Source organism: Eumetopias jubatus, unplaced genomic scaffold (genome assembly GCF_037043125.1).
Source record: "Eumetopias jubatus isolate StellerSeaLion01/CBP00866 unplaced genomic scaffold, mEumJub1_p1.0 scaffold_5, whole genome shotgun sequence".
Taxonomy (NCBI): Eukaryota; Metazoa; Chordata; class Mammalia; order Carnivora; family Otariidae; genus Eumetopias; species Eumetopias jubatus.
This window is the reverse complement of record NW_028274811.1, coordinates 26,198,671-26,212,797: the sequence shown is the minus strand read 5'-3', so window position 1 is coordinate 26,212,797 and position 14,127 is coordinate 26,198,671. Positions and strand designations below refer to the sequence as shown.

General features: G+C 54.8%; 1 protein-coding gene and 1 long non-coding RNA gene across 2 annotated transcripts; one reads left to right on the top strand and one right to left on the bottom strand.

Moving 5' to 3' along the window:
• Window positions 1-2,824: 2,824 nt before the first annotated feature.
• LOC114209437 (uncharacterized) lies at window positions 2,825-5,156 on the bottom strand. Its single transcript, XR_003609351.2, has 2 exons — window positions 4,519-5,156; window positions 2,825-4,176 (listed from the first exon to the last, which is right to left on the bottom strand). It is a non-coding gene; the product is annotated as an uncharacterized LOC114209437 (long non-coding RNA).
• Window positions 4,911-12,174, top strand: IRF1 (interferon regulatory factor 1). The gene is made up of 10 exons (XM_028103481.2): window positions 4,911-5,151; window positions 6,218-6,309; window positions 7,606-7,705; window positions 8,521-8,697; window positions 8,819-8,868; window positions 8,976-9,108; window positions 9,298-9,420; window positions 9,807-9,856; window positions 10,737-10,872; window positions 11,190-12,174. The coding sequence occupies exons 2-10, from the start codon at window positions 6,223-6,225 to the stop codon at window positions 11,300-11,302; spliced, it is 969 nt and encodes a 322-aa protein (XP_027959282.1). The 5' UTR covers window positions 4,911-5,151; window positions 6,218-6,222; the 3' UTR covers window positions 11,303-12,174.
• The last annotated feature ends 1,953 nt before the right edge of the window (window positions 12,175-14,127 follow it).

Genomic DNA, 14,127 nt, shown 5'->3' with positions numbered 1-14,127 from the left:
CGGTACTGCAGGACCCATTCGCGTGGGGGGCGGGGAGGATGCTGCTTCCATGCAGAGTCACTGTGGGACGTGGCCGCCAGGCCTGGCCCCAGAGCACCCTCCGCCCCCGGCCCCTGGCCGCACAGGGCGGATGGAGAGCTGAGGCCTCTTTCCTTCCAACCCAGTGTTTATAAGAAATGAAACTGCACAGGGCATCAGCGGCAGCCCACACTGACACCTGCTCCCCCTGCGAGGTTCCGGAACAGTCCACAGCGCTGGAGCGATTCCTGGCCCACTCTTCCACCTCAGGACCCCCTAGCTGCAGTCAGCTGCAGGCTCCCACTCTGTGTTTAGGATTTTTGTAAGAGCACAACGCTTATTCTGCTGTGTCATACAGCATTTTTGCCAGAGTTGTGAGAGGGGAGGGGCTAGTCTTGAGCCAAACCCGGAACTGACCCCGAGCAGGAGTGCGATTCGTATTTGTTGAATGAATTAAGGAATGACTTTCAGGCAGAGTGATGACGGCTGGATTCTTCAAGCTTTTGGATGCTTTCTGATGATTTTATGCCTGACTTGTGCTCGGCACTTCACAGTTTAGGACTGCCTGCCTCCAGGTTTAGAGATGGTGGTTGGAAGGGCTTTTGAACATCTCCCAGAAAGCCCTCCCTTCCCACCTGGAAGGCTAGAAGGCATGCTGTGGGTTCCTCTGCTTTGGGGACCATGGCTTTCTCTCTGGGTAGCCGGCCCCATAGGGGCCCAGGGCTCCCCTACTCTAAGAAACCTGGTGAAAGCATGGCTGAGTTCTGCACCTCAGAACTAACTGGAGCCCCACCTCCCCAGAGGGTGAACATTGTGTTCTCAGAGCCTAAGGGAGGGAGCTACGGGCTGGATTGCTCATCAGGGAAGAGGCTCCTATAGAGGTGACCCTGCCCCCTGCATCCCTATTATAGAAATCACCTCAAAGGAGGCTCTGCCAGCCTAGAAAACTCCAGGGCCTAATACAGAGAAAATTACCCTTATTAAGTAATGGTATAGATGGGAGGTGTGCTGTGAGTGAGACCAGAGCTAACCTCAGCTAACTCCACCTGCAGGTGTGAGGAACCTACTCAGGTAGGTCTCTTGCAGAAAAATGCAGACTTTGTTCTCTAGAAGGTCACCACCCAGGTGATAAGTGCAGAAAAGGCAGCATGAAAGTTAAGTGCCAGGGGTTTCTGAGGAAGGGAAGGAATTTGGTTTGGCAGCTTTGGGGGTACTTCCTAGAGGACCAGGCATTTCCTCTGGGCCTTAAAATGGAGACTGACACTGAAGTGTGTCGGGTGGGAAGAGGAAGGGGGAGAATGGGATTGAGGGGGGGGGTGAGTGTTGCCAAACACCAGAGGAAGATAGGGATGAGGAGCAAATGGAAGGAGCAAAGACATGAAGGGAAAAACAGTGTGTTCAGAGAACAGAAATGTAGTGAGAGGTTTATGCACTACTGTTGTTTGTTTTTTTTTAAGATTTTATTTATTTATTTGACAGAGAGACACAGCGAGAGAGGGAACACAAGCAGGAGGAGTGGGAGAGGGAGAAGCAGGCTTCCCGCGGAGCAGGGAGCCCGATGCGGGGCTCGATCCCAGGACCCCGGGATCACGACCTGAGCCGAAGGCAGACGCTTAATGCCTGAGCCACCCTGTACTACTGTTAATACATGTCATTTTGCTCATGTTTTACCATTTAGAAAGTCTGATAGTCTAATTTCATCTTCATAATAATTAGGAGAGATGGGCAGACTATCTCTTTTTTACAGAGAACACAGAGGCCCAGAGAGGGATGGTAACTTGCCTAGGGCCACATAGCAAGTGGCAAAAACACACGAACCCATGCTTTCAGACCCAAATCCTGTATTCTTTCCACTGCCCTCTAGTTCCTGCCAAGGGTAAGGGAGGTGGGGGAGATCAGGTTGCAATAGGACCCCTGGAATAAGATTGAGCAGCGACTTGAATGTGGGGCTTAAGGAATCTGGGGAAACTCAGAAGCCCCTGGTGGACCTGAATGTTTAGGAGATCAACAGAGTTAGGCCGATCATCCCAGTGCAGAGGTGCCTAGAGGGACCAGCCTGCCAGGGATGGGGGCAGGCCGGAGGGTAGGCTGTGGCAGTAACAGTCTGGTTCTGGTATGTGAAAACATGAGGATGCAGGGAAGACCTGGAGGACCAGGTGAGGCAAAGATAGGAGGATAGGAAAGACTTCAGCTGGGAAGGAGCTGGAATTAGGATGAGAGAAGGCTGGTAGGGGCCGTGTAGAAAGGGGAGGCCAAGAGTTCTGCTTGTGTCTATGTTGAATCTGTGGATAGGGTTGTAGTGGAGGGTCCAGGAGGCCACCAGAGCTTGTGTTTGGAGGCTACTTGTCCCCAGGGGATGGCTGGAATGACAGAAGATGAGTATTTTGAGTCAGAGAGGACTAGAGGGCTGGCCCTGAATTACCAAGAAAAACCTAGGGGAGGCTCTGTTTTGCTTAGCATCATAGGGAATGTGTGATACATTTTAAAATGGATTCAAGAGCTATTACAACAAAAATTTGAAGTACTTAACCAGGGCATAGTTTTATTTCACTGATTGGTAGTGTAGCACCCCCAGTCATGATAAGCAGATTCTTACAGGCTTCAAGATAAAATAAGAATCCCTAGACTTAAAAAAAAAAAAAAAGTCAAACACCCCTTCAAAGGTCTAAATGGCAATTTCATCAGTAAATTCTAACATTGGGGAATTTCTCCTAAGCAAAAAAATTGATATGGGTAAGATTTAGCTACACAGTGTTGTCTGTATTAGGAAAATACGGAAATAACCTAAATGTCCTACAATAGGAGATTAATTGGTAAGTTTTTATTTATCCTTATTAGAGAATAATATATACCATTATCAATTATATTGTACAAGTACACTTCATGACATGGAAAGATATACAGATACAGATGATTATCTGTGAATTAAAATAAAGTTCTTGTTTTAAGGCACTTTTTACAGGCTCCTATTGCCTTTAAAGGGTCATTTTGGTCAATTTCTGAGACCGCATGAGATGCAACCTTCCTTTCCCTGATCTCATTTTGAATTTTCCAGTGGCTATTGAGACAGGACCAGCATCCATTTGCTGCACAGAGAACAGACTTCACAACTCAGGAGCCACTTGCTTTCTGCTCTTCTCGCTCCGAAGGTCTTGATTTCCATAGTGGGTTCCCACTCCATCTGCCATTTAAAGCACCCCAACCCTTCTCCCCCTTCCTGGGCTTCAGCACCTTCCATTTTTCTTAACAGCCAGCGAGGCTCCTTCCTCGCAGTTCCTCCTGCCTCTTTGCCTCTCTAAGCAACTGCACCCACCACTCTCTGGCAGACAGCTCTGACCCATTCTTGTAGGTCTCTTGGGAACCAAGCTTCGAGTTAGTCCCAGCATCAGATTCTGGTGCACCAGAATTGGATTAACCCATCCATTTCCTCCGTGGGAGGGAGGCAGCGGAGTGACTGACAGGTGGAATGCTGCATCAGTGTGTCTATTTATAGCCTGCACCATTGCAACTGGGTGCTGAGGCTGTGAAGGGAGAGCTGGGTTGAGGGGAATGACACGACCAGCCCCGCCTGGAGGAGCAATTTACTTCTGAGTCAGCAGCTTTGGGGAAGGTGAAGGAAGGAACCTGCTGGGCCAGAGTTCTGAATGGAAAATGAACACTCAGCCCGGTCTCTAGGAGCACAAGTGGGGCAAGGTCTACGTTAAAGCACAGGGGGTTAAGTAGCTGCCCTTCCCAAGAGACCGGGACCTGGGTTCCACAACTCTTTGGCCACATCCATGGCCTTGGCCATCCCTAAGCAACCTCCCCCTTGCTGCCCAGAAACTCTCTGGGCCCAGCGCTGAAGACCCCAGGCAACACCAATGCTGCTACTAAGGCGCTCCCAGGCAAGGGCCCTGTGAGGCTGTGGAGGTGGCCTAAGGCAGGAGTGCTAGGAGGAACAAGGCTACCCAAGTCCTACCCCAACTCAGCAGTCGGGGCTTCTCTGAAATACTCTCTTGCCCTAAGATCAGCTGTATGGCAATCCCAAAGGATGTAGACCCAGAAGAGGGGGAAGTGCTTCACGGTCATTGTTAGGCTCTGGGCAGGGACCTCGAAAACCGCGCAGCATCTCTGTCCCCAGGTGCGGCACGGTGCTTTACGGACATCATTTCTCTGTCGCTGTAAACCAGCAAGATAGGGCTTCTTATTTTATAGCTGAGGAGACTGAGGTTCCCAGTCCCATGTCAGGTGCACCAACAGAGGCCAGACCGGGATTTCCTCTCCTCCGGCAGCCCCAGGCGGCACCCCAGGCACAGTAGGCTTTCCCTTACTTCCCCAAGGCAGGTGAGTGCCCAGAGGTAGATCACCCCTCAACAAGGCGGGGGCGGGGAGTATGAGGGCCCAGACCCTTCCTTTTCGGCACTCCATTAGCAGGCTTGAGGAACCAGGCTAGTTTACGGAGAATCAATCCCGGTATGTTCACTCTGAAGCGGACGGCAGGTGCCCGGGTGACCTCCTCACCTGCGCTCAGAAGACACGCATCCCCGGAGAGGAGGGTGAGAAGATGGCCACAGGACCGAGCAGGCTGGGAGAATGCGGAGTGAGGGGAGTAACTGCGGGCCGGGGGCGTTCGGCTTTCCAGGACAGCTTTCTCCCAGGCTAGCTGGTGCGGGGGTGGAGTGGGAGCGGACGGGGCGGGCCCGCGGTCGCCCCAGGGCGGCGGCGCCGGGCCGGAGGGGGTGGGGAGGAGCAGCCGCCCTGTACTTCCCCTTCGCCGCTAGCTCTACAACAGCCTGATTTCCCCGAAATGATGGGGCGGCACCGACCAATAGGCGCCCTCGCGGCTCTTTAGGAGGCGGGGCCGGGCCTGGGTTGGGGGAATCCCGCTAAGTGTTTAGATTTCTCGCCGGCGCCGCTGCCCCGGCAGAGCGCGCCACTCCTTCGTCGAGGCAGGACGTGCGCCCAAGCCGGGCCGAGCAGAGGCCAGCGGGAGCCGTGCCAAGCCAAGGCCAGCCGTGCCCAACGGCCCCTCGACCCGGGCATCCTCTGCCTTCCCGCCGCTGCCTCCCGGAATTGCGCTCCCAGCGCCGACACCGCTGCCCCAGCCGCGCCGGGACGTTCGGGCGCCGCCGCTGCATCGCGCCCGCTGCGGAGGTGAGCCCGCCTTCGCCGCGGGGGGGACCGGTGGCGTCGAACAAAGGCGCGCGGGGCACCAGGAAGTGGGGGCCGACTCACCCCAGCGGGGAGAGTCGCGGGCGCGCGGCGTTGCCTGGGCCCCCGCGCGGGCTCGGGAGGGCGCTGGAGGAGCGGCAGCGCGGGGAGGGCGGGCCGCGCGGCGTGGACCGCCCACGAGCCGAGGTTGCCGGCGCCCGGCCGCTGTCGCAGATCTCTGTGCGCGGAGCCACCCGGGCCTCTGGGTGGCTCGGTGGGTTTGTCGCGCGCATCCGTGAGCGGTGCCGGGGACTCGAGTGTACGTCCGCGCGTGGGCGCCCCGTGCTCCCCGCGAGGGCTTTCGGCGATCCCAGCTCCGCGCCCAGGCCTTAGGTTTCAGGCTGTATGCGCAGGTGTTGGGGGGCTGGGACTTGCTGCCGGGGATGGCTGGCGGACCTGCTGGGGCTACGGGAAGAGGCGCCACAGGTGTTCCTTCGGCTACTTCGCGGAGGAGGGGAGCCAGGCCGGGAGGGGTACCTTGTCTGGGAGCGGCGTAGAATAGATGGGGGGTGGGGGGTGACGGGTACAGTGCAGGGTGACTGCTTGCTACTGGGGAAGGTGCACAGCTCGTGGTAGTGGCAGCAACTCAAGTACGGGAATTTATTGGCATCAACCAAAAGAAGCCTCTCCCTTCCCAAAAGATTTGAATTTGGGGAGGAAAGTTCTGGTATTAAGATATCTGTGTATTTTATCTGTTTTTCCTGCACATAAATCCTGAAACTATCACTTGCATGCCTGTTTCCTCCCAAGAGTGTTTAGAGGAGTGTGGGGGAAGGGGCTTAAGTGTTTTTGCCCGAGATGATGAAAATATTTGGAGGGCAGTTTTGTAACAGTAAAAGCCCCTTCCCCCATGATTGTAGTACTTGGTACCTGGTGGAAGGCAGAGGAAAGTAACTGAATGACCTTGGCAGGGGGAGGGGAGGTCGGGGTGGTGAGGGGTGGCTGGCAGTTAGTGCCTAAGGGGCTGCCCTACAGACTCCAAACAGGAGCCTCTGTTTTCTCTTTACAGCCAACATGCCCATCACTCGGATGCGCATGAGACCCTGGCTAGAGATGCAGATTAATTCCAACCAAATCCCAGGGCTGATCTGGATCAATAAAGTGAGTGTAACCTTATGGGTTTTTCTGCCACGATTTTAACACATGTTCTTTGGGGGACCAAAGCTTCAGATGCAGCTCAAAAAGGGAAGTGATGGGGAGGAGGCAGATGGGTTTCCCAGTGGGTCCTGCATGCAGGGAGTATGCAGGGCCCAACCTTGGACCACACTTGGCCAACTTCTGCCTGCCTTCTTCCGCATGGACAGGGCACTCTCCTGAGGGCACTGACCGTTTCTAGCAGCAGAACCCTCCGAGCTTCTGCAGAGCCAGGGTTCTGATCTCTTCTGAGGGAGACCCATCCAAACACACAGCATCCTACAGGGTTCCAGTCAGACAGGAGACAGGGAACTGGGCACTACCGGCAAGAAGAATGGCTGGTTCAGCAAGGGACCCAAGAGTTAACCTCGCACTGTTGGCCCAGGCCCAGGAAACCTCATGCTGGTGCACAAAGGGCAACACAGACCCTGCAGACTTGGAAGTAATAATAATAGCCGTAACGATAGCTCATGCTTACTGTACACTCCCTACGAGCGAGGGTGACACTGTGCTAAGTCTGTTACTTACGCTGTGTCATTGAATGCTCACAGTAGCCCTATGAAGTAGATCCTGTTAATATCTCCATTTTCTGATAAGGAAACTGAGGCACTGAGAGGGTGGCAGTGAGATCACACAAGAAGTGAGAAAGCCAAGATTTGAACCTGAACAGTCAGACTCAAAGATCCAGAGTGTTAACCGCCAATAATAGTAACAGTGAGACTTAGTCTTTATATGTGTCACTGTGATTTCTTATTTCACAGAAACCAGTGAGGGACCAGGAGGTATAGTGACAGTGCAGGCGTCACACAGGTAGTCAGCATCCAAGGCTGGCCCGGGGCTCCCTCAGGTATATGGCCAGGAGCCCCCGTGTAGGAGCCAGCGGCCCCAGGTGTCCTAAGCAGCCCCGTAGAATGGATGGAGTTCTTACCTGCTTGTTGGTGCTGAAAGCCAGAGAGCATCCCAGGGTGCCCTCTATGGGTCCCAGCACATCTGTAACGGGCAGAGGGAGGTCTTTGCTGAGCTGATGTTGCCCTAGCTCCTCAGAACCCGGAGCCCCTTCTGAGAGATCGAGAGCGATAGAGTAGTCTGTTTAAGCCATTCTTAGGATGGGTCAACCCAAGCCAGATGTCAGGGTGAAAAGGGGAAGTCAGCCTTTTCCCAGACCTGGGGGGCTGGGCAGACTCATGCAAAAAGCCTGTGGCCTCTGAGCTGACACAGCCTTGTGTGTGTGTGTGTGTGTGTGTGTGTGTGTGCGCCATCCAGGAGGAGATGATCTTCCAGATTCCATGGAAGCATGCTGCCAAGCATGGCTGGGACATCAACAAGGATGCCTGTCTGTTCCGAAGCTGGGCCATTCACACAGGTGTGTGCCCTGGTCTCTAGCCCTGGAGGGGCCAGGGAGGAGACAAGGGGAGTCACTTCTGTTAATACAGAGGTTCTTCATTGGGGTTTCTGAGTTCCCTGAGACCGTGTACAGAATTTGGGGGTGAGCAGGGAGCAGACTTGTATTTCTGGGGGAAAGGCCCATCATTTCAGCAAGTTCTTAAAGGAACTTGTGGAGTCAGTATCTTAGAAAGTATGATTTCAGGGAGTTGCTGGCTGGGTGAAAGCTCCCCCTGGCAAGAGCACTTGTGAGCTTGGATACTGAAAGAGACCCAGGCCTTTCATTTTCTTGATGTTCACCAAGGTCCTGGCCCAAGGCCCATCTGGTTAGCAGCCTCCTTTTATCCTTGAGGGTTGGGGCTCTTGGTCCATCTCAGATCAGTCAGCACACCTATCAGTAACTGTTCTTTGATGCCTACTCTTTGTCCACTTTTGTGTTTGGAAATTATCAGATAAACCCTAGCCCCTACTTGCTCTCTGGCTACTGACAGCCCAAGCAGGGAGACTGGTCATGGTCTAGCACCAATGCAGCACTTTAGGACATATGGGCCCTCTAGTGCTTCTGGCTGGGCCCTTCAGAAAGGCCTGCTGGATGTGTCTCGAGCCAAGCCCGGGCATTTGAGAAGCCCCGGGGCCGGCAGAGGGTCACCCAGGAATGGCAGTGGTTTGGCCAGTGTGGGTCTCTGGCAGCACGAGAGCTCAGGGCTACTCTTGCCTTTGTCCTCCCAGGCCAGGGGGCAGCTGAGGATCCCCACCCATGGCCCTGACAGTCGTCTTGCCTCTTTTGCCCACTAGGCCGATACAAAGCAGGGGAAAAGGAGCCAGATCCCAAGACATGGAAGGCCAACTTCCGCTGTGCCATGAACTCCCTGCCAGACATTGAGGAAGTGAAGGACCAGAGCAGGAACAAAGGCAGCTCAGCTGTGCGGGTGTACCGGATGCTCCCGCCCCTCACCAAGAACCAGAGGAAAGGTATCCAAGGGCTCTGGGTCCTTGGGAAACTCCGAGGGAGGGAGGGAAGGAGGGAGGAAGTAAGAAGGGCAGCTGGGGCTGGTGTGCCTGTCCCAAGACTGACAGTCTGTCTGCCTCACAGAGAGGAAGTCCAAGTCCAGCCGAGATGCTAAGAGCAAGGCCAAGAGGAAGGTGAGTGTGGTCTTGAGCTGCTAGTCTTTGGTCACCTGGGAGCCCGGGTGGGCAGGAGAAGAAGTGCCACAGCAAGTGTGGGCCTAAGCTCCTTTCTCCTGCTGCAGTCATGCGGTGACTCCAGTCCCGATACCTTCTCCGATGGACTCAGCAGCTCCACCCTGCCCGATGACCACAGCAGCTACACCGCACAGGGCTATCTAGGACAGGAGTTGGAGGCTGAGCAGGACCTAACTCCAGGTGAGGTGGGCCGGGTCTGGCAGGAGAGCACACAGGTCACGGGGACGGCTCCTCCTCTTGGGTCTAGGAGGGGGGCCCTGTGCTTGCGGACGGTGGCCCGTTGGAGCAGGCAGCAGGGCCGGGGCGGCTGGGTGTCCTGCAAACCAAGGAAGCCCGCGGTTCTGACCTGTGGTTCCTGCTGTCCTTCAGCACTGTCCCCGTGTGCTGTTACTAGTACTCTCCCTGACTGGCGCATCCCAGTGGAAATTGTGCCCGATAGCACCAGTGACCTGTACAACTTCCAGGTGTCACCCATGCCCTCCACTTCGGAAGGTATGTGCTTTCGGGGCCTGGGAGGGGTTTCCTGAGGGAGCCAAGAGGCTCAGAGCTCCGCCGGGCGCTGATGGAGCTGACTGTGTTGTGCCGGAGAAAAGAGGTTAGGGGCCAGGGGCTGCACTTTGCTCTAAGACTGCTCGTTTTCCTGGCTCCTCTGCAAACGCAGGCTCCGGGGGTGAGGAAGGAAGCAGGGGGGTGGTGGGAAGAGGTGTGGCTCGAGGGTTCGGGAGGCCGAGTCACCAGCACCGTGTCCTGTTCTGGCCTCGCCGGGGCCAGCAGTTGTCTGCTGCGAGGCCGTGGGTGTGCACGCGTGAAGGGCCGGGGTGCCGGTAGTGCAGGAGCTGCAGGGCCGAGCCAACCTCTCTGCTCTCCCCCACCCACAGCCACGACGGATGAGGACGAAGAAGGGAAGTTAACGGAGGACATCATGAAGGTAAAGCCCGTTCCTCCCTGGACACTCTTTCGAAGTGGGTGCTGCTTAGGAGAGAGAGATCCACTCAGAGCCGACAGTCAGGGGGCATGGGCAGCTGCTCCTATGACCAGGCTGCTTGCGGGTCCGCCGGATGCCGCACGCACGGTGCCCTCCTCGGCTGCTGGGAGAGACACCATGGAAGTGGGGGCAGGAGCGAGGGCTGCTCTCTGACCGGCTGTCCCGGAGCAAAGCCCCAGGGCCCGAAACGGTGCCGAGTCAGCCGCCAGCCTTGCCCGGGTTCCTGGCCTGCGCCCTCTGCCCCAGCATGGCCCAGGCCTGCTGCCCCGCTGGTTAGGGCTGGTTAGGGAGTGCACATCAGGTGTTCATATTCAGCCTTTGGGATCTGTAATCTGACGGTTTTTTTTTTCCCCTTTTTTTATTTTTTAAGCAAATTATTCTCCAGGTTTTTTTTTCCTTTTTCTTTTTTTCCTGCTTCACTTTTAAAAGTGAGTATAGAAACGTTTCTGATGTAGTTGTACACAGGCTCTGTTTCATCAGCATAGAAAACTTGAGACCTAGCCGCAGCTCTTTATCTTGAGCTTTTCTAGACATCTTGACTCATGATGCTAACCGTTGCATTAAGCCACATTCCCAGTCAGTCTGTCCTGCCCCCGCTGAGGGGGAAAGTCTTGGAGGGTAGGTGTGGGAGTGGGAGTCCAGGGCAGAGCCTCCCTCCCCAGGCCCCCGTCGTGACTGCATTCCGCATCTGCATCCATCTGAGAATGTGCAAGGGGCCAAGGGTATGAGGCTGGCAGGGAAGCGTTGGCTTACTGAAGGCAGGGCCAGAGGATGAGTCTGCACTGGAAGTAAGCTGATGGCTTCCTTCCTCCTCTGTCCGCAGCTCTTGGAGCAGACAGGGTGGCAGCCGACAAACGTGGATGGGAAGGGGTACCTGCTCAATGAACCCGGGGCTCAGCCTGCCTCTCTCTACGGAGACTTCAGCTGCAAGGAGGAGCCAGAAGTTGACAGCCCTGGAGGTAGGAAGTTCCCGGAGCCATAGGATTTCTCCGACAAGGGAGAACCTTGCAGGGGGTGGGAAAGGGCTGAGGGACTGGGCCAGGGAGCAGCAGAGGCAAAGCATCTTTCTTAAACCTTCTTGGTACAGACAGCTTGCGAACCAGGTGCTGCTCCCAAGTACTCAGGTTTGCCTAAAGATGAGGGGGCTTAATGTGGCGGCGGGGGGTGGGCAGCAAAGGCGGCTGTGACTGTGGCTTGCCGGGATAGGGCTGAGGGGGCGGGAGAACACACCTGCCTTCACCCTCCATCCTCATACAACCTTCTTCACATCTTCTAGGGTATATTGGACTGATATCTTCAGATCTGAAGAACATGGACACCAGCTGGCTGGACAGCCTGTTGCCCCCAGTCAGGCTGCCCTCCATCCAGGCCATTCCTTGTGCGCCATAGCTGGGCCCCGGCCCCCTTTTACTCCCCTAGGCGAGCAGGACCTGGCATCATGGTAGCTGTGATGTGAAGAAACAGGACTCCTGTGGGCTGCTTAACATGGCAGAGTATGACTCCATTGCTGAGCAGGGATGGGGCCTCCCTCCTTAGGACCGTGACCTCTTGGGGTCTGTCAGGCCAGGGTGTGGGCTCATCTTGCGGGGTAAAGCTGGCCCTGCCTCCTGGGAAGATGGGGTTCTGAGATGGACGTGTCAGGTGGAGGTCTCAGAGAGGAGTCAGCCTCCGGCTTTTCCCTCTAAGCCCAGCTGCCGAGAGGGTCTCGCTGTCACTGAGGTGGCCCAAGGGAACAGACCAGTGACCTCAGAAAAGCACAGCGCCGACCCCAGGGCCGGCTCTGCACTAAGAGACTATTGCACTAAGTGAATCCTGTTCCCAAAGGAACCCCCCCCCTTCCCAGCTGAGCCCTGGGGCCTGTTCCAAAGCCAGCGAAATGTGAAGGAAAACGGGGCCCTGCAGGACAGTGCTCCCTCAGCCTCAGAGGAGCTCCGCCCTGCTCGGGCTGAGGGGCTTGGGAAAAAACATGGCACTTTTTCTGGTGGACCTTGCCACTTTTCTGATCAGAGGTGTACACTAATGTCCCCCCCAAGCTCTCAGCCTTTGCATTTATTTATATCGTGCCTTGCCCTGCGCCCACCTGCCTGCTCAGGCAGGCCCCGGCAGCCCTCAGCAGGCCCTGGGAGGGAAGTGTGAGCGTCTTGGTGTGATTTTTAAAATTGGAAATGCCATCTAACCACTAAGTCATGTATGACCACATATGTACATGTGTGTGTAAATATGTACATTTGTCTTTTTATAAAAAGTTAATTGTTTATAAAGGGTGTGGCCTTTTATTTAGAGAGAAACTGCAGATGGTTTTACTTTTGATAGAGACATTTTGATGGACTCCTTCTGGGCGTCCTGCCTGAACTTGACTGAGGGGTGCACAGTGACATGCACCTATTGCAGAAGCCTTGTAGTTATGTTCACAGAGAAGATGACAGGAAGAAGGGACAATCCTAGCACAGAGACATGCTCATACAGATGCAGTCACTTGCCCTGGGCTTTATAACCAGGCTTTGAGTTGAACTGGGGCTCTGAGGCCTGTGGAGTGTTAGGTTTTGAGTTCTGAGTAACATGCCATAAACAGAAAGTCCTGCTAAACCCAAATCCAAATGTACTCAGATGCTACTTCGGAAAGTTAACACTTGGTACAGCACGGTCATGGGCAATCACCACAGACATCAGCCCCAAACTGGTTCCTGAGGCCTGCTGTGCTGGGCATGACCTGTCCAGTTTCTGCAGTGATGGACATGTCCTCTCTCTGTACTGTCCACTATAGAAGGCAGGGGCAAAGTCACATGTGCCAACTGAGCACTTGAAATGTGGCCAGTGCAATGGAGGAGCTGAATTTTTAATTCGTTAAATGCAAATACCCCCATGTGGTCAGTGGCTACCATACTGGACCGTATAGGTAGATACTGGATGGGGGACAGATCTGAGAGGCAGAGGTTGGGGTGGCTGGAGGACACTAGGGATGGACTCGGGCCTATTTACCTGCCCATCCAAGAGTATTTTGCTGTTTTGATGGCCAACTACATTGGTGCTGAATACAAGCCCTGCTGGGTACTATACAACAGGTCTATGCACAAAAGTGTTAGGGAAACCTTGGATGACCTCATATGGAGCAGGTTTCCTTCCTCCATTTCTCTTCAGGGCTCTGGCTGAGCTGAGGCACACCAAATCTCTGTGAGGGAGTATATTTGATCAGAAGGGTGTTTTGAAACCCTCAGGTTGGGAACGGCCACCCTATGACAATGCCCTCTTCAGATAAGGCCTAAGCCAAAGGAACGACTGAGGTTGAGAGTTCATGTCTCCCCCACTCCCCGCCCCTGGCCCTCAGGCATAAACAGTAGCCTGCAGTAGTCAGGCCGGCCCAGGGGAATCAGCTGATAGCCCTAGCATCATCTAGGCAGTGAGCTCGTGGCAGTAAGGGGGTTACTCAGGGAAGCCAAGCCCTGTGGACACTTCTCCCCAGTTTTAGTCCCAGACACCGCTTTGACTTAGATCCCCTCCCTGGGCCCAGCCCTCTGAAAGGATGTGTGGGCCCCTGGTGGGGATGGGAAGGCTGAGAGAGAAAATGATGAAAAAACTAGAAAATGGGCAAGGATCAGTCTGCCATATCCTGCCAAGCTCAGGAAGTTTTGTTGCCTGATTTTGGACATGTCCTGTGAGTAGCAGGTGGCCTCTTGCGAGCTGGGCCTTTTGCTTGTGGATGCCCGGAAAGACCCCAATCTCAAGCCCTGCCCATTAAAAGGTCCACCTGGATTTTTCAAGGGTAGCCTCACCTGGGGTACAGGGATGGATGAGATGACCTTTCCCAGCTCCTCCAAGGCCCAGCCCTTACTGAGGAGAATTGGATTAAGGTGGCTAGCCTTCTGTGGCTTCTACATGGGGGCTTGGCAAGGTCTTTAAGCGGGTGGCTTCTCTAGCTAAGGATGTCCGAATGTGGCATGAAACCAGGTACAGTGGACTGAGGAGGGATGGGAGGGACTGCTTCTGACTTTTCCGCTCTCCTCTTGTCCTTCAGCCTAACCCCTGACAGTACGCAGCGGGTATGCTGAAGTCCCAGGTAGCTGTGGCAATCTTGCAAGCTCTAATATGTGAAGTTAGCTCATCACTTAAAAGCTATCAAAATGGGAGAGAAATTCCATCCATCAGCTTCCAGTCTCCAAAGCTAAGGCGGAGTCCCGACCTCTTCTAGCTCTTCTTATCCCAGGAGTCCTAAACAG

What these genes read in the sequence shown, in the direction of transcription:
- IRF1 (XM_028103481.2), top strand. Translation starts at nt 6,223, where the DNA reads ATGCCCATCACTCGGATGCGCATGAGACCCTGGCTAGAGATGCAGATT. An exon ending in GGCTGATCTGGATCAATAAA is followed by an intron (nt 6,310 to 7,605) that starts GTGAGTGTAACC and finishes TGCGCCATCCAG; the next exon opens with GAGGAGATGATCTTCCAGAT. An exon ending in AAGCTGGGCCATTCACACAG is followed by an intron (nt 7,706 to 8,520) that starts GTGTGTGCCCTG and finishes TTTGCCCACTAG; the next exon opens with GCCGATACAAAGCAGGGGAA.